This window comes from Ictalurus furcatus, chromosome 5 (assembly GCF_023375685.1).
Source record: "Ictalurus furcatus strain D&B chromosome 5, Billie_1.0, whole genome shotgun sequence".
Lineage (NCBI taxonomy): Eukaryota > Metazoa > Chordata > Actinopteri > Siluriformes > Ictaluridae > Ictalurus > Ictalurus furcatus.
Genome location: NC_071259.1, coordinates 26,710,440 through 26,738,230, shown reverse-complemented (window position 1 = coordinate 26,738,230; position 27,791 = coordinate 26,710,440). Strand labels below are relative to the sequence as shown.

General features: G+C 37.7%; 4 protein-coding genes across 5 annotated transcripts; 2 read left to right on the top strand and 2 right to left on the bottom strand.

Moving 5' to 3' along the window:
- Positions 1-927: 927 nt before the first annotated feature.
- On the bottom strand, positions 928-11,771 carry ercc8 (excision repair cross-complementation group 8). The gene is made up of 12 exons (XM_053625493.1): positions 11,429-11,771; positions 11,205-11,300; positions 10,708-10,809; positions 8,774-8,897; positions 7,856-7,937; positions 6,043-6,111; positions 5,122-5,188; positions 4,470-4,573; positions 3,937-4,061; positions 2,904-3,101; positions 2,498-2,584; positions 928-2,321 (listed from the first exon to the last, which is right to left on the bottom strand). The coding sequence occupies exons 1-12, from the start codon at positions 11,503-11,505 to the stop codon at positions 2,259-2,261; spliced, it is 1,194 nt and encodes a 397-aa protein (XP_053481468.1). The 5' UTR covers positions 11,506-11,771; the 3' UTR covers positions 928-2,258.
- Positions 11,772-12,022: 251 nt separating this feature from the next.
- ndufaf2 (NADH:ubiquinone oxidoreductase complex assembly factor 2) lies at positions 12,023-15,635 on the top strand. 2 transcript variants are annotated; one of them, XM_053625494.1, is made up of 4 exons: positions 12,023-12,556; positions 14,515-14,604; positions 15,105-15,145; positions 15,268-15,635. In XM_053625494.1, the coding sequence occupies exons 1-4, from the start codon at positions 12,442-12,444 to the stop codon at positions 15,505-15,507; spliced, it is 486 nt and encodes a 161-aa protein (XP_053481469.1). In that variant the 5' UTR covers positions 12,023-12,441; the 3' UTR covers positions 15,508-15,635. The 2 variants fall into 2 exon arrangements, with proteins under 2 accessions (XP_053481469.1, XP_053481470.1); XM_053625495.1 differs by lacking the exon at positions 14,515-14,604.
- An 860-nt stretch (positions 15,636-16,495) lies between these two features.
- Positions 16,496-19,611, bottom strand: smim15 (small integral membrane protein 15). The gene is made up of 2 exons (XM_053625497.1): positions 19,519-19,611; positions 16,496-18,514 (listed from the first exon to the last, which is right to left on the bottom strand). The coding sequence occupies exon 2, from the start codon at positions 18,477-18,479 to the stop codon at positions 18,255-18,257; it is 225 nt and encodes a 74-aa protein (XP_053481472.1). The 5' UTR covers positions 18,480-18,514; positions 19,519-19,611; the 3' UTR covers positions 16,496-18,254.
- A 4,154-nt stretch (positions 19,612-23,765) lies between these two features.
- Positions 23,766-26,585, top strand: LOC128608082 (transmembrane protein 252). The gene is made up of 2 exons (XM_053625492.1): positions 23,766-24,888; positions 25,798-26,585. The coding sequence occupies exons 1-2, from the start codon at positions 24,614-24,616 to the stop codon at positions 26,057-26,059; spliced, it is 537 nt and encodes a 178-aa protein (XP_053481467.1). The 5' UTR covers positions 23,766-24,613; the 3' UTR covers positions 26,060-26,585.
- Positions 26,586-27,791: the final 1,206 nt, after the last annotated feature.

Here is a 27,791-nt window from a genome sequence, read left to right as displayed (position 1 = left end):
GATGCGGTGCTCACGGTGTATAATGTGTAATCTGGATGTGACCCTAAAGTGGCCCATGTGGTAAATAATGAATATGGCCCAAATATTACAAAACAAATGTGGCACATTGCTATGGCTTGCTTGTGGCCCAAATCAGGCAAACAGGAGCGGACAGCCCAAGTGCAATCATTCCATGCGCTGTGTGGGCCAGATGAAAGTGTCAGGTGTGGGCTGGATCTGGGCCACAGCAATTTTGCGATCTGCTTACATGTTTACCTCACAATTTGGCCATATATGATGGTAACAGCCCTGGCTACAGTCATTTGTTTTTGTTGTGTGTGGGTTTTTTTAATTTTTATTTTAAATACAACAGTTTATCAAGTAGACCAGGGGTTCCCAAACTATTTTTTTTGTAGCCAAAAAAAAAAAAATTGTAAAATAGACTTATTTCATAAACATTATGTACAATACTAGCATACAGCATACCATTTGGTCTATTTATTAAAGCCATGGGGCTTTCTATTCCTTACCTTTTCACTGAAAGAACACATTAGGTCCAATTATTTGTAAGCAGCTTGTTTGTGCGTCATTGAAGTACATAATAAACTCTTTCAATTAAACTGATCAGTCTAATGACTTCATCTTCAGTAACCACTTGTATCTGGAGACTATCCTGGGAACACTGGGCTGAAGGTGTGCCCATCACAGGTCACCATACACACACACACACTGCATGGATGGATGGATAGAGCTCTCTCTCTCTCTCTCTCTCTCTCTCTCTCTCTCTCTCTCTATATATATATATATATATATATATATATATTATATTTATATTTTTTTATTGCACCCTTAAATCAATACAATATAACTGGGTGACATGTGATACGTTGTGTGAAAGTGCTCCTCCTATTTGATGGATTAAAGATAGAAGATTTAAGTGGACAATATAAAAGGTTTTTTTCCCCCACGACAAGCTTGAGACTTGCATAGAATTGGATGTAGCTAAAACACAATACAATTACCAAGAAACTTACTATAAACTTGTGACTTAGAACAGTGACATTGTAATCACTGTTCACAGTGAATAAGCATTAGTAATTCTTACACACTACATACGATCACACCTAAATCAACCGTTTTTCTTCACTACAATTAGAAATAATTCCATTTATTGGGAAATAAAATGGAAATGCATGTACATAAAATAAATACAAAACATCTTAAGTCTTTAAGTTGAATTCAACTGATGAAATTGCAGGCCACATGTAGGTCAAAGGCTTCTTATAGAACAGTCCCAGTAGTTTGTTGCATCAGGTCACACCATGCAAATGAAGGTGGTGGGTGAAGATTAACTTTTTGACCACACTTGCTGACAACCACTGCAGGAATATATGAATAAGGAAGAGCGGGCAGACGTATGAATCGAGACTGGTATCCTATGGATCCCAATAAAAAATGTGCAGGATCTGGCGGTTTAGTAGTTCCAGCTCTGAAGTAGGATTAGTCAACCTTTATATAGGAACAGGTAGGATTTATCAATCTTACTATGGGAGTGGACAGGATTAGTCAGAAATTCCACGGGATTGGGTGGGATTGATAACAAAAATGTTTTGCATGAATGAGGGGGATTAGTCAAAATTTCTGTAGGCACTGGTCAGGCGTGTCTGCGAGAATGGACAGGATTAATCAAACATTTAGCTGTAGTAAGTGGGATTAGTCAAGAAGGTGGGTGGGAGTAGTCAAACATTATGCGGGAGTTGGGAGGGATTAGTCAAACGTGTCTCTGGCAGTGAGTGGGATTTGTAAAACCTTCTGCAGGAGCAGGTGGGATTAGTCAAGAGTATATGCAGGAGCAGGTGGGTTTGATCAAACTTGTGATCTTGTGTATGTGGGAATAGGTGGAATTTTTCAAACCTTCTGTGGGAGTGGGCAGGATTGGTCAGAGATTCTATGGGAGTGAGTGAGATTGATGAAAGCTTTTTCAGGAGTTGGCAAGATTGGTCAAACTTTCTGTGGAAGCTGCTGGGATTAGTCAGAATTCCTTCAGAAGTGGGTGGGAACAGGAGGAAAAATGGTCCCGAGCACATCTCTAAATCCAGGTTTGTCATATTCAAGTTAAACCCAAAGTCTCTTAGAGTGCAGAGGTCTGGAATTTGTATGTTAGGCTGGTAAGTTAAAGTTGGCACTGCAGTTAAAATCTGTTGAACTGATAAAGAAACAGGACCTCTGAGGCACATTGACATTGCAATGTTGTGCGAGTGTAATTGTAATTGTCTTAATCAGTCTTCATCACTGCTCCAGGCATCTTCAAATGCAGGATTTACTGCAGCTTGGTCTCCACCCTGTAAAGGTTTTGCATTAGTTGAGAGTTACATTCATTATGTATGAAAACTAAACAGTATGTAACCATTCCAGTTTTTAAGCAGAACAGGTAGAGCTGGATGCCAACATTTGAGAACCCCTAAGGGATCCCTTGTTTAAAAAATGTGCTTGGCCTTTCCTCTGTAAGCCTCCCTACCCTTTTCCCCTCGTCTTCGACATCAGGTTGACGCAGCACAGGAACCCATGCCAAGATGTTACAGTCCTTCCCACCACTGTAGAGCTCCTGAGGACACCCCAAGCATGAAGGATTAACAAAACCATGTACAAATATTTTATTCTCTTCTCTTCCTGGTCTGAGTTTGGTTGTAATGCCTGGAGACGATCTGTGACTGTGAATGTTTCTGTATCAGTTTGGATTCCATGAGAAAAGCGGGACACTGGTGTATGAGGTGGAGTTTGTTATTCTGAAGTTAAATCCAATAACATGGCATTCAATAACAGATTAAACAAGGGTGGTGAATGTGAGATCAACACACCACGTTTCTCATGCATCTGAATCAGCACACAAAAGGTCCTTCATGCCTGAAAGGAGCTCACATTACCTGATAGTCTGGGTGGAACTCACAGCAGTCCACATTATTGTAATGCCCCCTTAATGTCGTCACTAGCTTTCCTGTGTAAAGGCTGTACACTGTAATGGAGCTGCCACATGGCACAAACGCAAACTCTGGGCTGCAGCCTCTCGACACAGTGAACTTCACTCCTTTCCGGCTTTCATTAACCACCTTTCCGTAGTTGACCTGGGGGAAAATATACAAGGATACTTGGGGATTCATATTTCCAAATACAGTATCAGTAATGAAAAATTTTCATATCATCACAGATTTTCTAAATGTAATCGGGGCAACACACATGGCCATAAAATCACCCTCTTCAAGAGAACTTGTTTGCCATATATGGCAATTTAGGGAGCGTTTCTTTATGTAAACTTTTGTATCTGTGCACGAACAGAGCAATATAGAATGTGTGGGATTTATTAAAGTCCATTCTGTCCAGCTGTGCATACTGTACACACAGTTTGTACAGCTGTGCATACGGCAATTTTATTGCACATGTTGGTGATCTCAGGTGTTTACAAACGAGGCTGACTTTCCCCAAAAGCATCACAGCACAAAGATAATTCCTACATGATAGAGTAAGAAATAGATGAACTCGCACAGTTAATCTGAATTTTACCAAAACACACCTTGATGATCCTCAAACCTTTTGGGAGTATATCCTGTGGATGGATAAGTCAAAAGTGGAACTGTATGGAGGACAGATCTAAAACTATTTAGTATGAGATATGTACACACAAAAAAAGAAGAAATAAGGATACTTTTATAAATACCTTTTCACAGCACTGTACATAAGATCTACTTCTGTCACAGAAAAGATACGCAAATGAAGAGTGCCTTAGACACCTTGTGTGTGAGGAATGAATGTGCGACACCTTCCTTTCTTGTGTGAACTCTGACACACGCCAGTCAAATAAGATAAAAGTTAAAATAAGATAAAAGAAAAGTTCTGCCTAAGGTTGTGAGCAGAATGGTTCTTTCAGGAAAGCATTCTTTTGCCTACAGTTCTGCTCCTTACCAGTGTGTTGTGGCCTGTGGCACTGTTCCACAGGCGCATACGGTCATCTGTGCCAGTGGTCAGGAGATAAAGGCCATCATCAGTGAAGCGCAAGCCGTTCACACGTCCATTATGGGCCGTGTTCACTGAGGAGAGAAAAGTTTTATTGGCAGGATCATATACACACAGTATGTGATTTGTGGTAAATTATGGTGAATATTCATATTCATATTACATAGCCACTCTTATTCACATCTGCTGTTATGTCAGCGGGATTTTCATCAGCAAGAATAAAACTAATATTATTATTAAATATTATTCACATTATTGCATGGAGGTCATAGTACATACATCTGATCCTAGATTTAATGCCACATTCCTTGTGACAAATCTATAGCCATGCCCTCAATCAATCTTTCATCGTCTTCATCTTCAGTAAACACTTTATGCTAAAAAAGGATAGACTTTAAAAATCTTAACCTTTAACTATGCTAATAATAACACACCACACAGAATGTATAGTTATGAACTAAGGCTGTAATGGCTGAACCCACCTGCTTCAGAAGATGCTTTAGACTTGTCCCCATTGTACTGATCTAAAGTAAAGAGGCTTCCAGCAGCTCGCCGGACGTCCCACATACGCACTCTGCCATCAGCGCTGAGACCACACAAACAACATTCCACATCAATCAATTCTCTCATATTATTGTATTATCAATTTCTCACACAAGATATGAATGTGATGCAACAATTAGGTTTTCCCTCCAAAGGATATCTTCATCATTTGTTCATTTTTATTAAGTAAAATGTAAACCAGTAGCTCCTGCAGTCCCGCAGCGACACAGGTTGATGCTATGATTGCTAAATTGTTTTTCAGGCAAGTGAGACGCTGCCATGATCCCAAAGGACTAATTAGCTATTCTTATTAGCTAGAAAGCAGGTGAGCTCCTTAAGGACCACACATTCTCGAGGTGCCCTAAAGTCAGAGTTTAGCATCAGTAGAGCTTCAATTAACCTTTTAGTCACAATCACTGATTTATAAACACATTTCATATCTATAGAGAGGCATAATAGTACACATTGTGGATACTGAGATTTTTATTTGCGGTAGTGACTGTTGGTTCTCGTGTTTAGAGCTCTGTCTATGCATACGATCAGCATCAGGGCCTTACAGAATTCAGATGTGTATGTTTTTAGTGACTTTACCTAGCAGTGGCCAGGATGTGCTCATAGCGCGGGGACCACTGGACAGAGAGAATCTCTCCTCTGTGACCTGAGCACATACAAATCTTAAACTCAAACACACCTCAAAAACCTCAGCACAGATCTATATGTTTCGTCATCCATTTACAGCATGGTGCTTGGTGGCTGCTTCTTTTGAAAAACTCAAAAACAATAAATTAATCTCTCTATCCATTCTATCTATTAATCTATCCCTTGTATGCTAGACAATCATCATCATCATCATCATTTTTTTCCTCTTCCTTAAGACAATTAACTCTTCCATTAGGGACTGGCAATATGACAACAATATTATATTTTCTGGGTCTCTTACATTTACATTACATTTACATTCATTCATTAGCAGACGCTTTTATCCAAAGCGACTTACAAATGAGAAAAATACAAGCAAAGTATTTTTGTATCATCACTTGTATCAACAGTATATTAAGGTGACATTGCTGGACATTAAATTAATATATATTAATTACAATAATATTATATATTCATTCATCTTCAGTAAATGTAGTGCACCATACACACACACTTTCAAACACATTTACACCTAGGGGCAATTTAGTGTAACCAATCCACCTGCCAGCATGTTTTATGGAAGATGGGAGGAAACGGGAGAACCCAGAGGAAACCCACACGGACATAGGGAGACCATGCTGAAATACAATACAATACAACATGATTGTACCAACTATTTCCTTGTTCTTGATTTTCCTTGTTAAAATGTAGCTATAGAACTATAGACAGAAATTTAGATAATGTGGCCTTTTAAAAAATATTATGTCGGCCCTCATGACGTTTCTGTTGAGAGATTGAGAAATCACTTTCAAGTATTTATTAATATTCAGTAACTGCTCTAACCTGGTCAGGGTCACAGAATGCATTACTCACCCTGCAGGATGTGGATGCGAGAACCAGACTTCAGATCACACAGCTGAACTTTTGGGTCTTTGGTTCCAACTGAGACACGAAGCAAAATAGAGATGTTTTAAAACAGCGGAATGCTAACAAAAAGAAGGCTACAATATCCTTCAGAATCCAAATCAGGGATTGGCAAAGTTTTAGTCTCATCCTGTACTGATGGACTCCCTGTGGTCCATCAATCTTTTTATTTATTTATTTATTCATTTATTTTAAGTTCATTATGGTGACTGGTCGACCGATTGATCAGTTTTGCTGATTAATCGACAGTGACTACCGGTTGCTGGAACTATCAGTTACCTGCAAAAATCCACACTGATAGTTTTTCAAGGTTGTGTCCGTTGAGGGAGCAGCTGAGAAGAGTCTGCTGTCATTATAGAGTATGAAAACAGTCTCTACGGGCAAAATAAAAACTATCACTGACAAATTTTGTTGTGTTATTTGAAGTGTTTTTGATTCATTTTTTATGTCTCTTTTTATTTGTTATTTGGAGTGTTACTTTTTCATGCAGTTTGGATGCATATCATTTACTTACTTTATTCATTAATAGTTAATAAATTTTAATATTTATATATTTATTTCATTTACTATCGATTTTATCAAATGATCGGTTGATTAAACGGTTATTGGCCCAGCTTAGTTTTTGGTATCTGTAAAATCCACTATTGGTCAACCTCTAATGGTGACTCTGTTCGATCTTTTACTCGAGGTAAATCATAACAACAGTATAAAGTATACTAAACTGACATTTAATTAAAATATTGAAATATTTAAAATCAAGAATTACTGGCACCCTTTCTTTCATGAAAATGAGCAATAAAGAAAATATAAAGTGGTGTATATCATATATAAAGAGCGTAAACTCATGACTTCATTATGAAACATTTCTTTTGTCCTTTAGTGCAATTTTTCTGTAAAGGATTGGTTTCAATATTACTAGCACCCTTACCTTGATAAGAAAAGTTTTCAAAGATGAAAATTAATTTGCATTTATTTGAAATATTAAGGTAAGAGACTATTTAGCCACACAGTTCTGAAAGAACCATTTTCATTAGAGGAAATAATAGTAAATAGTTCTTCCAACTGTTTCAGTCAAAAGTTCAAATCAAATTAAAGCTAATCAAATTTTATTGACCACACACACACTCACACTCACACACACACACACACACACACACACACACACACACACACAACCTTACACATTACAACGTGAAGTGAAATGCCTCTAATGACTATCCGGGGGACAAAAAACAGAATTTACTTGCAGAGAAAGAAAAAAAGAAAAAATATATATATATATGAAAAATATAAAAGATAGACGGCTATCATTGTTGTGTGCAATGTTTACTGCATACAATCATTTTGGTCCATACTTAAAAAAAGGGTGCCAATATTTATGAAACAAACTATATATTCTGCATTTACAACTATAACCTTTAACAAACCACCTACAAGAACAAGAAGATGTATTTAGTTCCTTGACAAAACCTGTTTGCCGAGGAGATAACAGAAATGTATGCAGATTATTAATGGTAAATATAAGTTCGAGCACTGAGAAGTTTCTTTGTGTTTATATTGCGCAGGATTTCTATGTTACAGAAAGTATGATGATGTAGAGATACAAAGAGACTGAGATCCAAGCAGTGATAGAATGATAAGAGTTACGCAAGAGTTTCAGTATATCAGCTTTAGGAAGCAGGTTCCATCCTGAGTTCCTCACCATTTGATTGTTCATCTTTCAGACACAGAAGCTGGCCAGTAAACTACTGAATTAACACACCTGCTATGAGATTATGTTTCCTGGCAATAGGAGACATGTGGTGGCAGTAGACATTCCCATCAAACTCAAACACATCAGCTGGCTAAACAAAAAAACAAACAAACAAAAAAAACATACATAAAATACAAGTTGTTATATCTTGCTTTACAACACACTGTACATCACATTACTAATACTACAATACTTAGGTAGATCACAGCTCTGATTATTGTCTGATCCCCAAAACTCATCTGATCTCACAGTAGTGCAGCTGACACACCATTCCTTGATGGGGCATGCTGTTAATAATACTAATAATAATGATGAGGCTCTGCAATGAACCCCCAGATTGTGGTTATTTTCCAATAACAGCACGTGTAGCTATTAATATCTCAATCTCACATAGGACAGAATGGCAGTAAATAACATAAAACTATGATTTGAATTGAAGCACTGCTGCAACTGAAAAATAAATCAACACGTTCTGACCCATCAGTATTTATAATTCAACAGTACTTCAGGATAAGACAATTGACGTTCACTGTTCAGTCACAACACAAATACTGGGTTTGAAAACACCTGTATGATAGTAGTAATCTGTATCTGATTATTAGTGCATCCATAATATATGCCTTAAAAAAAACAGTTAGTAAAAATGAAACTAGCTTTAGAAACAAGAGCGTCAGGGAAACAAAATCAAAAGCATGAATATGTCTGTCTTTTTTCAGTTTTAATACAAATGTACCAACCAAATCCTACAAGCTTTATTATGCACAAGCTTGATAAGCGACATTTGATGAGTGACATTTTATAGAGAACTGACATATGTCACATCAATAAGGAAGAATATTTAGCCTGCAAAACTTTTTTTTTCCTTTTTCAGATGACAGATGTCAGTTTCAGGTGAAAGGCCGTGAGACGTAAAAAGAGAAAACACACCTTGAGTGTTTCTGTGTCCCAAACTTTCATGCTTTTGTCAAATGAGCTGGATACAAACATCCCAGTGTCATAAGGATACCACTGAACTGTCTCCACACTGAAATTGTGCACATGACGATTTGACCTGAATAGAAATTTTAATCATATTAGTGATTCATTTCAAGATAGATAGATAGATAGATACTTTATTGATCCCCAAGGGGAAATTCAAGGTCCCAGTAGCTCAAGACATCACACACAATACAACATACAATAAAGTATAAGCAGGATGCTAAAAGAATAACTAATAAAAAACAGTAAAATATACCAAATCAAGGATCCACAGACTGGGAAATAGAGGTATAAAGTATAAGCAGGATGCTAAAAGAATAACTAATAAAAAAACAGTAAAATATACCAAATCAAGGATCCACAGACTGGGAAATAGAGGTAGGGGTTGTACATGTGGGCTAATAAAGTCCATAAACAGTGTAAACAGTCACACAGTGAGCCAGTACACAACATTGTTGTAAGAGGTCATGGAAGTGTATGAGAATATATGAAAAGGTGAAGAGGCAGATAGACTATGCAGAGAAGTCTATCTCACCTCTTCCTTTAAGTGAAGCATTGAAGAGTTGTATAACCCTAGGGACAAAAGACTTCCTCAGCCTGTCAGTTGTGCATGGCAGTGAGCGTAGCCTCCAACTGATCAAGCTCTTTCGCTTTATGATAGTGTTATGGAGTGGATGACAGTCATTGTCCAAAATATTAATCAATTTGCTCAAGGTCCTTTTGTCTGACACTGAAGTGATACACTCCAGTTCCGCTCCCACAACAGAGCCAGCTTTCCTTACCAGCCTGTCCAGTCGTCCAGCATCCTTCTTCTTAATGCTTCCTCCCCAGCATACCACAGCATAGAAGAGGACGCTGGCAACAACAGACTGGTAGAACATCCAGAGGAGCTTGCTGCAGACATAAAAGGACCGCAGCCTCCTCAGGAAGTACAGCCTGCTCTGCCCTTTCTTGTAGAGTGCTTCAGTGTTGAATGACCAGTCCAGTTTATTGTCCAAATGTATTCCTAGATACTTGTAAGTGTTTACCACCTCCACCCCCTCAGTGGTGACTGGCAGCAGAGCAGGCTTAGACTTCCGGAAATCTACCACCATCTCCTTGGTCTTAGCAGTGTTGAGTTGTAGGTGGTTGAGTTTGCACCATTGCACAAAGTCCTCCATCAGGCTCCTGTACTCCTCCTCCTGCCCATCCCTGATATGCCCCACAATTGCAGTATCGTCCGAAAACTTCTGCATGTGGCATGACTGTGTTGTAGCAAAAGTCAGACGTGTACAGGGTGAACAGGACTGGAGAGAGCACTGTTCCCTGTGGAGCTCCGGTGCTACCGATCACAGTGTCAAAGAGGCAATTCTTCAGTCTGACGAACTGTGGCCGCTCTGTCAGATAGTCTGCAATCCAGGATACTAGGTGAGCATCCACACCCATCTGCAGGAGCTTGTCACCCAGTCTGAGGGGTTGAATGGTATTAAAAGCGCTGGAGAAATCAAAGAACATGATTCTCACAGCACTTTTCCCCTTGTCCAGGTAAGCATGCATCCTGTGCAGGAGATATGTGATGGCATCGTCCACGCCCACTCTCTCCTGGTATGCAAACTGTAGCGGGTCTAGTGCAAGACATACCTGGGGTCTAAGTATCCCCAAAACCAGAAGAAGATCAAGAAGAAGAAGAAGATCAAGATCTTCTTACATACAGTAAGAGCACTGCATCAGGGAGACCAGGAAAGTTTAATATTCTAGGAGTTGGCCTTTAATCCACAACTGAACCTGTTTCGCCCATTTTCCATGTTATTTGTTGACTTCAACTTATTAAAGTTGATTGGTGGCTTTCATGAAACTGTACACTGCCACCTAGTGGTCAGTGGGTCATACGACAGTGGACTTACCTGCCTACAGTACAAACTGATTTACAAGTGTAATGTGACTTCTTGCTGCAGTTTTCCAGGTCGTAGATCACAATTACGCCATCGGAACCCCCTGATAACATACTGCAAAACAAAGCAAAATAATTATTATATCTAGCTCAAGCAAATAATATACATGAAGATCTGTACATCATTTGTCATTACAACAAATGTCAGCATATTGAAAGCTTATTTTAAGGGTTCTTTCAGAGGGGGAAAAAAATATTTACACAATATGTTAAGCACCAGTATGACAGTATGGACAGTATACAAACTATGTACAAAAGGACCTTATTGTCATAAGTTACCATCAGATTACTTCTGTATTTCCCAGTTCTGCTCCTTGTGTCACTTACACACTGCAAATGTAGGTGCTTTCTAGGGAAGTCACCTCTGACCATTCAAATGGGTGGATTTTGGATCAACCTATAATATATATGAGCATACAACTCTCTTCTAAGTAAGAAAACATGACTTACTATCTCCCTTCAATCACTTCAATATCGATACAGTTCACTCCATTCCCATGAATTCGTTCCACATCTCTATCATGATTCAACTCCAAACTCAGCACCCTGCAAACACCACATGGCTTATATTAGCATCATCACAATAATGTCAGCTCAGCACAATGTCCACCTGCTCAGTACTAGTTAGGTAAGCTGACAATAATAACAGATTGTGTTAATAAAATGTATTATACCTTCTTGTTGATTCTGCTCGTCTCAAGCGTACAGGATCGTCCAAACCTGTTTGTCTGGCTGTAAGAAAGCTCAACATTTTCACTGATCTCTACATGTAGGATCAGCATTCATGTTTACAAGCCATAGACCTGTTATGATTATGAGCTAGCTATCTGACTAATAATCCTCTCACAAATTCGTCATTGCTAAGCAAATATTCAAGCCTTTTTCTCGTCTGTTAAACATCGGTGACATATTGGTTGCAATATGGCTGCAACCATAATATCACAAACATCACCGGTCAAAAGAAAAATAACGTTTTGTCATTGTCCAAATCTGACGCTTGTGAACAGAAGCCGCCAAGTTGTTATGCAAGTCAACAACACCGATAGAAAACGAACTATGATTGGTTAACGCGATGCAAAGAACCAATCACACGATGTGTTCAATTTTGCTGCTTGAGATATTCAGACTTGTTCGATTCAGTCGACCGTAGTTCACATTTGAGGTGTTCGTGGAGTCGATTTGGAGTCGATTATACACTTTTCCCGATTCCAAAGTGAAACAGTACAGGCAAAGCAATAAATCAGATAAATAATATATAAACGAAATCATTAAAATAAACAGCGCAAGCACATAATGCACTATTATGATTAATAGTTAATGACAGCTGGTGAGCTTTCATGTGCTCCTATTTGAAGATTTATCATTAGCAACATGTAAATTAGAAAGCTAATGCTAACGTTAATGTGGCTAATGTGGGTTAAACCTGTATATGAAACTCCTACTTTTTTTTTTTTTTTTTTTTTTTTTTTGCGATATTGGTTTAATCCAGTTTGGGAGTAAATTTAAAAATAACAAAGCTCTGGGATAGAATCGACTCTCAATTCGCAAGACTAGCAATCTGTGAATCGATTCTTCGTTTTGGGAATCGGCTCCTAGCGTTGATGATACTTAAATACCCCATGATAGCGTCTGCGCTTGTGTGTGAGAGTTCAGTGTTATCACATTTCCGCTTATCATATTCATTATAATGAGTCGTTTTGCTTCTCTTCTAAGGAGGACTTTTGGTGTAATGAAAGAACATGTCGGAACAGATCATTTAGGAAATAAATACTATTACATACCCGAACAGAAGACATGGACAGGTAAGCTAAAGTCAAACGTCACGCGAGCTACATTTCTGGAAATGTTGGCCTGCTTCTCCAAACTTCCAATTATGTGCTAATAGGATTAAAGATGGAAAGTTTTGTTATTAAAACTGCATGTGAGAATTTGTATGTGATAGTCTAACTCGGATAGATTGTTGTCCTTGACATTTGAGTGAATCATTAGCATGGTTTGTTGTTCTGTCAGTCTGTTCAGCATGTGTACTTCAGAGAAATGCATGGATCTGAGCTCTTCATTGTCTACATATGTTTATTTTGCATCACTGCAATAATATATATATAATGTACATGTTGTCTGTTTTTTCCTCACATTATGAAGAACAATAACATAATGAAGGCTGCATATACCCCAGTTGCCAGTTTATTAGGTACACCTATAAACATTGGCCACAAAGTAGCTTTACAGAAATACAGATCTAGGTTTAGACCCCTAATGAGCACGACAGAGGCAACTCCCTGAGACACCATGAGGAAGAAACCGGACTCGGAGAACCCGTTCTCTTCTGGATTTATAAATCATTACTCTTCCACAATTAAAATTTATTATAACGTCAAACAGAACTAAGTCTGTTGAAAGGATGTTCAGTATTAGGATATTGTGATTAGAGTCATGGGATGAGCACAGGACTGTCATTATGATTACAGCAGCAATTCTTGGGAAGAGCTCTCCAGGATCCAGGTAAAATGCAGTGAATTTTCTTTAGGGTGTCCATGTGGAACTATTCAGAGCAGCAGGAGAATTTGCGCTATAATATCCTCCACTAATATTGGCACCCATATTAATTGTTGCACACCTATATTTGACACAGTGGGTTTTTTTTTTTTTGTTTTTTTTTTGGACAAATGTGTTGTTTTCAATTGTTTGCTATCCATGAGAGCCATGAGAGTATCCATGAGGGTATTTTTGTGAATCTTTTGAACAAAAGGTTAAACAATAAAGACAATTTTTCACAGCCTTTTTTGCTCATATTTACCAGAGGTGCCAATATTAGTGGAGGGCACTGTATATAGTAGGTATAGTAGTACCTGATTAAACAGCCAACGAATATAAAGGGTGTCCCAAACATACACGAGGGACTTTGTATGCCTGCACAACGTTGGTCGTACCTTCGTCAGTGGATCTTCATGGACGTCCACTTTTCGGTTGGTCCGCAACACTTCCAGTCTTTTTTAATTTGTTAATTAGAGGTTGAGCAATTGATCAGCGTTACTGGAATTTTCTGGATCTATCGGTTATCGGCAAAAATCCACACCGATAGTTTTCCCCCGGTTGCAGGAGTGGCTGAGAAGAGTCCGCTGTCATTATACAGTATGAGAGCGGCCTCTAGAGGCGAAATAAAAACTACCCTGACAAATTTTGTTGTGTTACTTGAAATGTTTTTTGTTTAATTTTGGATGTCTCTATTTTTATTTGTTATTTGGAGTGTTACATTTGGTGCCATTTGGATGTATATCTTTTATTTACTTTAATATTTATTAATAGTTAATATATTAATATTTATATATTCATAAAAAAAGTGCAGTAAATTTGAGCTTTTTAGTTTTATATTTATAGTACAGTCAGTACCTCTGCTGTTAATAAGTTTGGCAACAGTGTTGTGTGTGTGTGTGTGTGTGTGTGATGTGCTTGCCACGTTTCCTGTTAAAGTACATCACAACCTTGTGACAAGTTCCCAATCCAGCCATGAGAATGACTTCAATACATTTTTCTTTTGTCAAAAGCATTCTTAAAGGCTATTTGAAAAAATATATAAATATATAAAATAAACTAAGTATGAAAAATGTTGGAAGACATTTTTCTAAAAACTTCCCCTATGTATGGAGACTTTTGGGACACCCCATAGATACCATAACATGATTAAGAAGTAATATTGTGCAAGTCATTGTGTTCCGTACTCTAATTAATCACGTGTTCTGTTTCTCCTGCTCATTGTAAGGCCGGGCTGTTCGGGCTCGGCGGTTTGTGGAGGCATCCAATCCCTCAGAGTTTGAGTACCTCGAAGGAAGCATTCCCTCTGAATGGGATGGTAACGTGAAAATACTTCCGTTTCTAACGGTGTAGCTATGAGGTTGGTCAACTGAAAACTTTCATTTCAGTGACTGCACAAGCAACCGGTAGAATTTATTTTCTGGAAGAATCCAGACACTCGTTAAGCGCTGGAGGACTTGCATTGAATGAAAGGGAGATTGTGTAGAAAAATGATAAACTTTCGTGACACCTATTTGCAATAACCAATGCAAAATAAAAATATTATACAATTTATTTATAATTGTATACAAAAGGTATACAATTATAAATCTCATCTAGGACAGAATGATGGTAAATGATTCTCTTGGCTAAGTGGTAATGCTCTGACTGACAAAAGATTGTCAGAACCGTATTTATAACTGTTCCATGGAGACACGCTTTGTTTTCACTAGTCTAGTAGTCAGAAATAAGTGAGGCATTAAAATATTAAATGTCAGGTTTTGAATATGTTGTTTGATATGAATTGTGTTCTAGATTTTGTTTGTTTATTTCATGCAGCTTGGATTAGAGGACGACGCAAGGATCCTCCTACTGTAGAGGTATTCTGTTAAATTTGGACCCATTCAGAACCCCCTTTCCCACATTTTTATACACTGGTACAAACTATATAAACTGGTAACTTTTGCGAAACCATCACATGTGATTTGTTTCCTTTATGTAGGAGTTGCTAAAGAATGAACATTACAGAGAACAAATCAAAGTCAAAGCACAGGAGGCTGGAGAGAAGGACAGAGAACTGCAAGCCAAAGAGCTCGCAGAGGGACTAATAACACAGCCGATGCAGACTCAGGTCAAAGGTCACGCTGCTGCCACACAGTTCGGGCAGTCAGAAATCAGCGAGGAGCCTGTGAGCACTGCGAACACGTTCCAGCCTGGATCCTGGGCTCCTCCGAAAAAATAACACTGTCTCAAAGTTTATTGTCAGTCGGGTCCCGGACTTTCAAAGGCCAAGCGTGAAAGAACGAAACGTTAATGTGAATGTAATGCTGCCGTGCTTTCAGTGGATCTTTCCAGATTTTATAAAGATCTAAATAAACCAAGTGCAAAATGTAATCCTTTAATAGTAGACTGGAAACTGTAACTTAAGTTACATCCTCTATGCACAAATTTCACTGATATTTTGTTACATTTATTTGATTCTGTTTTATTTATTTCAGTAAGAATTATGAATTATTTTGCTCAGGTAATTTTCTCGTGTGTGTGTGAGAGAGAGTGAGAGTGAGAGACACACACACACACAAACCTTGTCTTAGCTGTCAGTGTGTGAGCGTTTAGGAACATTTCACAATTACAGTTATTATGTAGGCATCTTACAGATGAGGCCCGATTCAGTTTGAACACTTTAATGGTCTTTGGTTGCTGTACCCTGGTTTAGATATATTAACATTTATGTTACATGTCATATGAGTCTCTGACCACCTCGGAAAATAATTAGATTTGTCTCCAAGATGCATTTGACCACTTTCCTAACTGAACACAGAGTGGGGGAAATAAACCCTAAAAGACGCATCCATCCATCCATCCATTTTCTGTACCGCTTATCCTACACGGGGTGGCAGGGGAGCCTGGAGCCTATCCCAGGGAACTCGGGGCACGAGACGGGAGACACCTTGGACGGGGTGCCAACCCATCACAGAGCACAATCACACACTATTGAGAATTTAGAAATGCCAATCAGCCTACAACGCATAGCTTTGGACTCCCCTGATGCATGGGGAGAACATGCAAACTCCGCACACACAGGGCGGAGGCGGGATCGAACCCCCAATGCTGGAGGTGCGAGACAAACATGCTAAAAGCCTAACCCTTATAATTAATGTGATTGTCAATGGCATCCAGTGTTGATTATGTAACATAATTCATACAGATGCTTCATAACAAAATTCCAGGACTTTTCAAGCACTATTTTATTTTGTTTTCAAGGACTATACATGCAATGTCATTCAAGCATAATCTTTATTTCTTTTTTTAATTTTTTAAAATAATAACAAAACACAAATAATTTTATATGGCACCTTTTCCAGCCATGCTGGACTAAATTTGCATTTCCAAGGGATTGCTTCGTCTTCAGCATAACCTCAATATACTTGTTGCCAAACGTCGCTAGATGTCATGCGCTGATTAGCATATTCATTACATCATCGTATCGTAGCATTCTGCATAGTGTCAGCCCTTTACATCTGTTTGCTTCTTTCCTACTCTCTGTGCTCACATAGTCAATACAGTCTAATTCCCAATAAAGCTGTTCTCATTTACATATTGTTTCTGTTGTCAGACAACAGAATGGGTATGAAATAGGGATTGAAATGCGGCTCATGAAGAGACATGTTAACCAGCAGTCACTTCCAAGCCATTTCCAAGCTGCTGCCCTGCACTGACAAAATCCTGATTTCTAACATGAAGTCAGGCTGCAGCGGGGAGTCATGTTTTGAGTGAAAGGATTGTATTCGTGTTCTGTTGAAAATAAACACTTTAAATTTAAGTGGTTTTTTTATTTATTGACTTTTTATAAATTCAAGCACCACTAGATTTCAAAAATGACTATTTTCAAGGGTTGCCAGTACTTAAATTTCAAAAAGCCAAATTTAAGTACTTCAAGCACCTTGATAGAATCCTGATGTAATGAATGTTTTTTTTGTTTTTTTAATTTCTTGTATTGACCATTTCGTTTTGACTGTTTTCACTTTGGTTAACGGTTTGCTACATTACCCACAATGCTGTTAGTGGTGCACGAAGGAATTTCTACCTAAAGTGAACAGTGCAGCAGCACTTTTTAGTTCTTTAGTCTGTCCAGCTCTCTCAGCTCCACATCTGTACACTCTGCTCAAACAGATCAGCTTCAACTTTTATGAGTTATCGTGCGTCACCCCATAGATCGCTAACTCATCTCTGCTATAACTCAGCACATCTGTCGTATAGCTGCAAAGCTTTCTGTGACTCAGAGTGCTCTGTTTGTGGTCTCCACTACGTTGTATTTTTCCTCATTAATGTAATAGTGAACATTGCTAGAAAATGCTGAGTTAGAAAAGAAGCTCTTTTGTTTCTAGGAGCAATCAGTAAAAACCTCGAGTTTAATGTTTTTCTGAGTGGAGGTTTCCTTTAAGACTGTCCCATTGAATTTTTCCCCATATATGTAATGTATTTGCACCTTATTTAGACAGTATTTAATAAATAAATGGTGGTGTGTAATATGCCCAAATTCCAGATGGTCAACTTTTCACACAATCACTAAAATACTATGGCACTTCCTAAAGCAGAGCCACATTGATTGGACAAACGTTATGACTGTTCAGGCTGTTAAGAGCTTTTTTTAATAACAATAATAATAATAAAAACTTTAGTGGATTGGTGGTGGAAAAGGTCAACATTAAAAAGTATTGGAATGCTGAGTGCTGCAATCATGTTACAGCAGTGAATTTTCCAGAAAAAAACAAAACAAAAACAAAACACTGCAGTTCTGAAAAAGTGATCTCAATTAATCAACACTCTCGTAGCAAGTGATAAGGCTGTCTCGAAGCCCCGTTTCACCCAAAGCCCCTGCAGGAGCTGCTCTGGGTTCTGCACAGCTAAGAGTGGGGGCTTGTTTTTATTTTGTTTACAAACAGGAACATATGCATTGATCCCTCTGCATCCCTTAGCTGTTTCAGTTCAGTCCTTTTTGGCTCTTTTGGCTTTTGCGATGTTCTCCTGTCGCTTCTGCTTCTTTTTCTGCTCGCGATCCCTGACCTCGATCATCTTCGCAAGTTTCCAGGAAAGCAGAGCGCTGGCGATGAAAAGTGGGGTCAAGGCCAGGATGACGGTCGTGAGGAAGCCGTAGGGGTCTTTGGCGGCCCACTCCACCACGTACTCTGCCCAGGCTTTAACGTCAATCATTTTCTGATCAGCTGCTCACCGCCAAACAAAATGCTCTAAGGAAGAGAACAAAGCGAAAAAAAAAAAAATCATGCATCAGTTACACAGAAGTAGAAAAAAAGCCATTTTTTCCTGTAAATCACTTGTAAGTTGAATTAAAACAAGCAATGCCAAAGGATATGTTACAGCCTTTGTCATTTACAAGCCACAGTTAAGTCAAATAGTTAATCATTTATGGATTAACGCAGACAAATAATCAACAACCGGAATAATCATCTTTTTAACATGGTAATCACCTCCAAATCACTTGCGACGATTACTGTAATTTATTATGTAAGCATTTTCCTGATTTCTACTTCTAATTTCTTTTTCAAACTTTCCACACAGAATTCAATATTAAGTTTTAAATATATGTATATTATATATATATATATATATATATATATATATATATATATATATATATATATATAAATTTGTTGAAATTTTGTACTTGACAAGAATAATCCTACATCACAAAAAATTATATTTTATAAAGATGTTGGTTATCAAATTTAACATACAATGTTTTATCCTTTTTTTTAATCATGTTATTCCTACACAGGGGCAATAAGTGATATTTAATCAAAATTTATTAGATGCAGTTTTAATTAATGACAACAAAAAAAAATTCAGTAATGTGAGCATGAAAGGGTTAATACTGACACAGTATCATGCATTTTCTGCGATGTAGCAGAAATACTACACTGTTACCGGAAAATCACAGTCTCCTCAGAAGTTACACCACAAACCAGTTGTTACTCAGTGTGTCACGAAAACACTACTTTATTAAGACTTCAGTGAACTATTTCACCTCGACGCCTCTATTTAAAACTATAACATTACCCTGTGGAGTTTCTTGAACCAGCTAGCTAACGTTAGCTGTGAGGCTAATTAAGTTAGCATATCCTGAGAGAATTACGGGTGATGTTATAATGATATCCTGACTCGCCGTAAATTTACAAATGGACGATAATATACAAGATATGAGCCGCAGATTTAATAAAAGATACTAACCCACCTGAGGAACAAATAAATACCAGCTTGTAACTGATTTGTAGCTACAGTTACAATGAAAGCGGAAGTGAATCGCCGGCGTCATACAATCTTCTTCGTCGTCTTTATTGTAATAATAGCGTCTTTACTGCCATCTACAGGCTGTCTACTTAACCACAGGGTAAGACTGTGATGGTAATACATACGGTACTGTAATGTATGTCCAAAACCGAACGGAGTTTTTGGGAGTTTTGCTATTTTGTAGTCATGAATGAAAGACATAATGGTGGATAAGTCCATTTATGAAATCCAATGAGGTTTCCCTAGGTTTCCAGGTGGTATTTTCCAATTACTTTATTGAAATTCTAAAATGATAATAATAATAATAATAATAATAATAATAATAATAATAATAATGCATCCATCTTCTATACCGCTTATCCTACTGGGCCGTGGGGAACCTGGAGCCTATCCCAGTGAGCATGGGGCACAAGGCGGGGTACACCCTTGATGGGGTGCCAATCCTTCGCAGGGCACAATCACACACACATTTACATCAATAAATACACTATGGACACTTTGGACATGCCAACCAGCCTACCACGCATGTCTTTGGACTGGTGGAGAAAACCGGAGTACCCAGAGGAAACCTCTAGGGAGAACATGCAAACTCCGAACACACAGGGCCACTGTGGTTATCAAACCCCCAACCCTGGCTGTGTGAGGCAAACCATGTGCCCAACAACAACAACAACAACAACAACAATAATAATAATAATAATAATAATAATAATAATAATTACTGTTATTATTATTATTATTATTATTATTATATACACTATGCACTATATAACAATATGGAGCTTGGGTGGAGATTCTGTGCATGCGCATGTTTCTGTGTTTCTGTGTCTGTCCCTCCCAAAAAAATAGGTGGTTAGGCTAAACTAAATTGCATTATGTATGTTCATTATGCCCTGCAGTTTACTGGCATCCCATCCAGGTTGTATTTCAGCTTGACACACAGAGTTCCCAGGATAGGCTCTGGATCCACCATGACCCTGACTGGGATGAATCAGTTACTGAAGATGAACGAATGTGAATGAATAATCAGCAAGATGTTGTGTATCTGTGGATGATCTTGTAGGGACTGCCAGACTGAGTTACAGCTTCTACCCCAGAAAGTCAGACTCCTGAAAACTGTGCTGCCCCTCTATACAAACATCATCCTGGGATCCAAGTAACACCCTCCACCCTACTGCACAGACACTTTAAATCAATAATGCTGCAAGTCTCTGCACTGACGTACTGTACAGCATGCAGACACTTTGATTCTACTGACTGCACTGTCACTTTAAACATCTTTCATCTCACGTTTCTTTTACAAGCATTACTGCACTGACACTTTATACCGAATTCATCTAGTTGCAGCTTTGGACCCTGTGTTTACTGTAATGTCTAATTGCCATGTTAAATGTTATTTTGTCTGTGTACCCACCCCCACTGTTTCCCATGCATGCTTCTTGTTCCTGTTGCACTTTATTTATGTTCTGTCGGCACTGTGTATGTTATACATGCACCTTGCACATTGGGTTAAGGGGAAACGTTATTCCGTCTCACTGTGCACTGCACACTGTATATAGCTGCTCTGACAATAAAGATCTACTTGAATTGATACCCGGTTTTTTAGTTTTTCTTCGGCATTGTCGCCTATGGATTGTTCATTACGCATCTACATCTGCATAAAAAAATTTCTACAGCTGCTGCTATACAGTAAAACTGATGTGAATCAACAGCAGGTTAGAAAGCAACAAGAAAACAAAAATGTGTATAGATTATTTAAATACAAATCTAGAGCTTCCTCACCACAACCATCTTTGCCTTGACTTACTTTTCATCGCTGACACTCTACTTGCTGAGATGATGGTGGCCAGGGTCCAGGAGCAGAAAAATCTAACTTGGTATGTAATCTGCACATGATGTACTCATATGACCCCTTACATTAAGAACACAAGTTCGATGAAGGTTAATGTACAGTTATCAGCTGAAGTTATAGTCTTTATCTACCAGTAAATATATCACCTGGACACAAAGAAGCATTGTAATGAAAATCATACATTTGTTTATAGTGAATTAAAGAGTTACAGTACATGGACATGATGAATCCAAATTTATCACTTTTAGCACATATCCACAATGATTTTTTAAACTAAATTCCACAGTGAACTTATAGTGAATGCAGACACTGTAATAATACAATAATAATGTATCTGACATAAACAAGAATGACATAATATTGATATACTGACATACCATTTACTGTACATCTTATCGTATAAGTATTTCCATAACAGATCTAATGCTGCCCTTTGATTACGGTGGTTTGTGGAAAGCACAATTTTTTATATTTCAATATTGAATATTTTCAGTATTCCACAATATATACCACAAACAAAGTGTCATCTTTTTTGTTGGTTACATTTTAATAAACTTAGTTTGCACATCTTTAGTCTAAACTTCAACAGCCCTGTACTCCTGCAGATAAAACACAGGGTCAGACAGCTGCAGATAACAACATCTTAATAGAAGTTATAAACCTAATCATTAACCTAATCATTAACACAATAAAGTTATGAAATCATCCAACTCATTCATTCCAAAGCAAAGTTTCAAATGAATGACGTAGGAAGTGTAATTATTCATAAATCATTCTTAAACCTATAGCCATGTTCATTCAGAAGATTTACTACCAGTTCAAAAATATAGTGCCCATTTATGTTATAAAGTGTGTTTAGTCTGGAGAAAGCTTCCTGCTTCCTGCTTGGACACTGACACACTTTGCACGGACATCTTAAAGTTACTGTATGTATTACTGTACATTACTGTACTTTTGTAGTTTTGTGTCTGCACTTCTTTGAAACCCTTTTATATATGTACCAAACACCTGTGATAAACTTGAGAAGAAAGTATAAGAAGTAAATTATAAATGTTATTTCATTTCACAAGTACAAGAAAAAACCCCAAATCCTATTAATAGTATTCTAATAATAGTACATCTTTGGAGCATATAAACTAAGCTAAAGTATTGACACTGGTTTAAATACATTTTTATTTAAACTAATATTAGCATCATAATAAACTTTGTAAAATAAAGTGAAGGGAAGCTCAGCAACATGGTTAAAGTAGCACATAAATTCACACTGAAATATTACACAGATAAATATTTGAATAGCCTGTAAATGTAATATTTGTTTATTTTTTCTGTTCTTTTTTTAACCTGTCTTTGGAGGAGGATAAGGATGTTGTTAGCAATATATAAAGTTACATTTTATTTGGACTGTAAAAGTCACACCTAAGAGAGAAAGAGAAGAATAAAACATACAATTATGGCTCAAGGTTCATTTCCAGGACCTTAAACTAACTGTCCCTCAGTGGTGGAATGAACTTCCAACCCTCAATCTGGACCACAGAATCTGTCACTATATTAAAAAAAATCTAAAGTCCCACCTCTTCCGTGAACACTTAATTAACCCCTAAAATGCCAAACCCCACATTATTAAAAAACAAAAACAACAACAAAAATTTACTCTGGTTCGTACACCTCTACTCTGCGCACTTTGTTTCTCTAGAACTCAATTATAAATCTTGCATGGTAGCTCTACTTGTATTGTTCTCCACTTGATATATCACTTTGTTTGTATTTCCTCATTTGTAAGTTGCTTTGGATAAAAGTGTCTGCTAAATGAATAAATGTAAATGTAATTTGACATCAAATTGATATAAAAGTCTACAACCCCTGTTAAATGGCAGGTTTTTGTGATATAAAAAATTAAACCAAGATATATCATGTCAGAACTTTTTCCCACCCTCAGTGTGAAATTACAACATATAAAAAAAATAAGAGAAAAACAATCAGAAACATTTTTGGGAAAAATAAGAAAAATAAAAATGTTACAATAACCTAGTTGCATGAACACTTCTAAACTAACACTTTGTTGAAGCACCTTTTAATTTTATTACACCACGCTGTCTGTTTGGGTAAGAGTCTATCAGCATGGCACATCTTGACTTGGCGATATTTTCTCACTCCTTCTTGTAAAATCATTCTAGATCCGTAAAATTGTGAGGGCATCTCCTGTGCACAGCCCACTTCAGGTCACCCAACAGATATTTAGTTGGATTCAGGTCTGGGCTCTGGCTAGGCCATTCGAAAACATTGATCTACTTTTGGTTAAGCCATTCCTTTGTTGATTTGGATGTATGCTTTGGGTCATTATCGCACTGAAGGGTGAAATTCTATTTCATCTTCAGCTTACTTGAAGACACCTGAAGGTTTTGCACTAAAATACACTGGTATTTGTAGCTATTCATGATTCCCCCCACCTTGATAAAAGCCCCAGCTCTGGCTGAAGAGAAAAATCCCTAGAGCATGATGCTGCCAACACCATGCTTCACCATGGGTATGGTGTTCTTTTGTTGTTGGGCTTTTTTCCCCACATTTTGAGATGGAATGTGATTGGTCCATGCTGAACACAGCAAGCAAAAGGGTGTACACACTTATGCAGCCAGGTTATTGTACAGATTTTTTTGTTTGTTTATTTTCTATTTTTCCCTAAAATGTTTCTGACTGTTTTTCAGTTGAGGGTGTAAAAAGTTCTGACATGATTTATCTTTTAATTTAATTTTAATTTAATTTATATCCACTCCATTCGTATAAGTATTGATTTGAAACAGCTGTGTTTTTCCATTGGTCTTGATAAATATGAGTAAAATATAATTGATATATTTTATATAAAATCTCACAGACTCAGTTTGCCACCGTTAAAATAAGGTATTGCTGACATGAGTTAAAGATCAACTGGACTTTACTGAAAGTTTACTGAACTTTTTTTCTTTTTTTACACAAGCCTTATCACAGTCTTTTACACAAGCCTTATCACAACAATACTATTAGACTAGTGCTGCTGTGGCCCCTTGTTGCTTCATTCACTAATTCACTTCTTTCCCATACAAATACGTCAGACAGGTCAAACTTCAGTCCATTCTTAATAAACTGTAATGTAGAGCATTGCAAATTGAGATGGGAGTCGCCGTGCCGCTGACGTCTCAGCTGTACTGATACCATGAATACAAGGAAACACTTGCTGTCTGCAGCACGGCTTCTGTTGCCCACCACTGGCTTGAGTCTCATCTGTATAGGCGCTTACATCAAGTCCATTCAAAGTGAACAACTGCAAATTCTTAGAGATATCTCCACTCTCCTCTTTATCATCCTGGGTTTCATTCTGCTTGTTGTTGGAGTGTTGTGGTCTGTTGGTCACGGAATGAAGAATGTGCTGCTGAAACGCTCAGTAAGGAGGTCTAGAAATGCTGATGTCCAGGTTTTTACTGTGGACAGGTAGGTTTGCTTTGCCATTATAAGATTTGGATCTGCAGTCTTTGGATGAGACATGATAATGTCTTTAGAAAGAAGTGTTACCTTTTGCAATAACTACGTAGATTGAAGAATTTCTTGCACAAATTATGCCTGTGCAATAAATTATCATTACTGTAGGAATGTCAAAAATTGCTGAGAAATAATAAACCAAACCAAAGGCATTAATCCAACATTATCACTGTAACTAATATGAACACAGATACCACTATCTGGTATTAGTATTGTCTCAATGGACTTTGTATAATGGGACAGGTCTTATAATAAGTATGGAATGTTTGGAATGAAACATGATTAGGACATGCTTTTATAGGAAAATGATTGATGAAGCAGGGGTGTGATGCAGTCTAATGCAAAACGGGATTACTGTGTAAACAAAGTGTTTTGTTAATCTTATACCAGAACAACGATTGATACCAATGAAAATCTTTTACCAGAACAATTATACTTTTGATCAGTTTAACAGCTATATTCATTTCCTCACCAGCCTCTTGTTTCCTCTCTCGTGAATTTAATAATACAAAAATCGGAGCTTGTGAACTACAAACTGCTGGCAATGGAGACTCCTTCCAAAAATGCTAAATAAAAATCTCATCACAGAAAACATCACCATTTGAACAATTGCTTCTGCCGTGCAAGTCCCTGTTTTGTAATGATAATGATATGCGCTTTGATGATTGATGGTGGTGATAAACCCTGTAGCTGAACTATTGTCAGAGCTACTGTTAGATTAAATGAATCAACAGCTTCTGACCAATTAGATTCAAGCTTTCAGCAACACTCTGGTATAAAGTAAAACAATTTCTCCCTATTAGAAAATGAAAATTCAAAACTGCCTAAAACTGTATAAACTTTGCTTTTTTCGCTCATCAGGACCGACCTCTATCCACCATCATATGAGGAATCACAGGTCCGAATTAATGCCATCGACAGTGTCCCTACCGTCGTCTCCATTCCTACAGGCATGCAACGGGCTGGCCCAGCTCCTCCAGTTTACATGCAGACCGGCTATGAGACCTCAGTTGAGGACTTCAGCCATGAGGAACCACCTACGTATCAACAAGCAATTCTTCAGAGTCAGGCCGATTCCCAAGCTGTCCATCTACCCACAAACAGTTCTGTAGAGCCACACTGAACAGCTGCTATTGGTCAGATCTGAGAGAGATGTTGAGGTGAAAAAAAATGAGAAGTTTCAGTATTCTTCAAGGTGCTGAAGGATCTGGAGCTTTTGAGGCTGTTAGTTGCCCCTGGCCTTGATGATCATTATCACTCGAAAATAAGATTTGATGTTAGTAAAAAGGAAACACAAACCTGACAAAAAGTCTCATCTAGTCTAGTCTTAGTATTCTCTGAGAGCATGATGTGATCAGTGTTGATGTCATTTCCAATAGCGCACAGCACTTTGTAGACAGAACTGGTCATATTATTATATGTATGAAAGTTGTATTATTGTTAAGGTCTCTTTAGTGTCGATAGGTCAAGAAGCAAGTATGCCTGTCAAATCCGTTGTGTTTTTGTTGCATTAATAAACAATAATGTTAAGCTTGTTGATCCTGTTGTGCAATGTATTGTAAACTAAAATATGAAAGAGTTATTATCTCTGGAGAATGTCTCTGTATGCCATTAAGAAGAAAAAACATTTATTCCACTAGAATTTCATCTTTAGGAAGTTTACTATATGTACACATGAAGAGAAGCTGATTGAAACTAAGTGTTAAGTATATTTAGCTTACTTTTGATACATATCAAAATAGCATATCTATTTACACTTGAAGAAGAACATATAGGTGCCAAGTAAACTGCATGTAGCTCTGTACATGCTATACATGCTACTTCTATCAGCAGTCACATCATCGATAAACACCAGTGACTTAGTTCCACTGGCATGGGCATGCATGGGCATGTATGGCTGCCAATGCCAACACTGCCAACACTTCCTCCACCATGTTTAACAGACGATGTGGTATGCTTTGTGGCATAAACCCTTCCTTTCCTTCTCCAAAGTCTTCTCTTCCCATCATTCTGGTACAAGTTAAACTTACATCATTTTTTAAAGAGATTTTTTAGAACTTTAATCTGTCCTTTGTGTTCTTGGGGTAAACCATCTATAACGTGCTCTTCATGAAGACGTTTCTCGATTGTAGACTTTGATAATGATACGCCTTACTCCCCCAGAGTGTTCTTGACTTGTCTAGGTGTTGTGAAGGGATTTTTCTGCAACAAGGAAAGAATTCTGCAATCATACACTCTAGTTGTCCTCCATGGCCTTCCAGGCCATTTTGTATTGCTGAGCATGCCAGTGCATTCTTTCTTTTTAAGCGTGTACCAAATTGTTGATTTGGCCACTCCTAAAGTTCCTGCTATCTCTTGCTAATGATGGTCTCCTTCACTTGCATCAGCATCTCTTTGGACTGCATCTTGAGAGTTCATATGAACAGCTACCAAATGTAAATGCAACATTTGGAATCAACTTCAAACCTTTTAACGCATTAATTTGTCATGAAATAATAAGGAAATAGGCCACACCTGGCCATGAAACTGCTTAACAGTCTATTGTCAAATTACTTTTGAGCCTGTGAAAATGGAGGGACTCTGTAAAAAAAAAAAAAATGGCGATAATTCCTAAACAGTTAATGCTATATTTTTGATAAACCCCTTGAATTAAAGCTGAAAGTCACATATGTATTTCTTCCTTTCAATTATGAAAATTGTGTCACTGTCCAAATACTTATGGACCTGACTGTAAATAAAATCGACTTGACTTATGAACAGTAAACAAAAGAAAGAAAAAATATATGCCAATTTTTACAAAATATCCAAAACCTAAATCAGGAGCTGCTGAGTGGGAAAGTGTTTGGTCTGTGCTC

Bases quoted from the DNA above. Each gene is read 5' to 3' on its own strand.
- LOC128608082 (XM_053625492.1), top strand. From the start codon at position 24,614: ATGAATACAAGGAAACACTTGCTGTCTGCAGCACGGCTTCTGTTGCCC. The intron at 24,889-25,797 runs GTAGGTTTGCTT...TTCGCTCATCAG, and splicing joins CAGGTTTTTACTGTGGACAG to GACCGACCTCTATCCACCAT.
- ercc8 (XM_053625493.1), bottom strand. From the start codon at position 11,505: ATGTTGAGCTTTCTTACAGCCAGACAAACAGGTTTGGACGATCCTGTA. The intron at 3,102-3,936 runs GTAAGGAGCAGA...ATTTTCCCCCAG, and splicing joins CCACAGGCCACAACACACTG to GTCAACTACGGAAAGGTGGT. The intron at 2,322-2,497 runs GTAGGGAGGCTT...AAACCTTTACAG, and splicing joins TCGAAGACGAGGGGAAAAGG to GGTGGAGACCAAGCTGCAGT.
- ndufaf2 (XM_053625494.1), top strand. From the start codon at position 12,442: ATGAGTCGTTTTGCTTCTCTTCTAAGGAGGACTTTTGGTGTAATGAAA. The intron at 12,557-14,514 runs GTAAGCTAAAGT...GCTCATTGTAAG, and splicing joins CGAACAGAAGACATGGACAG to GCCGGGCTGTTCGGGCTCGG. The intron at 14,605-15,104 runs GTAACGTGAAAA...TATTTCATGCAG, and splicing joins CATTCCCTCTGAATGGGATG to CTTGGATTAGAGGACGACGC.
- smim15 (XM_053625497.1), bottom strand. From the start codon at position 18,479: ATGATTGACGTTAAAGCCTGGGCAGAGTACGTGGTGGAGTGGGCCGCC.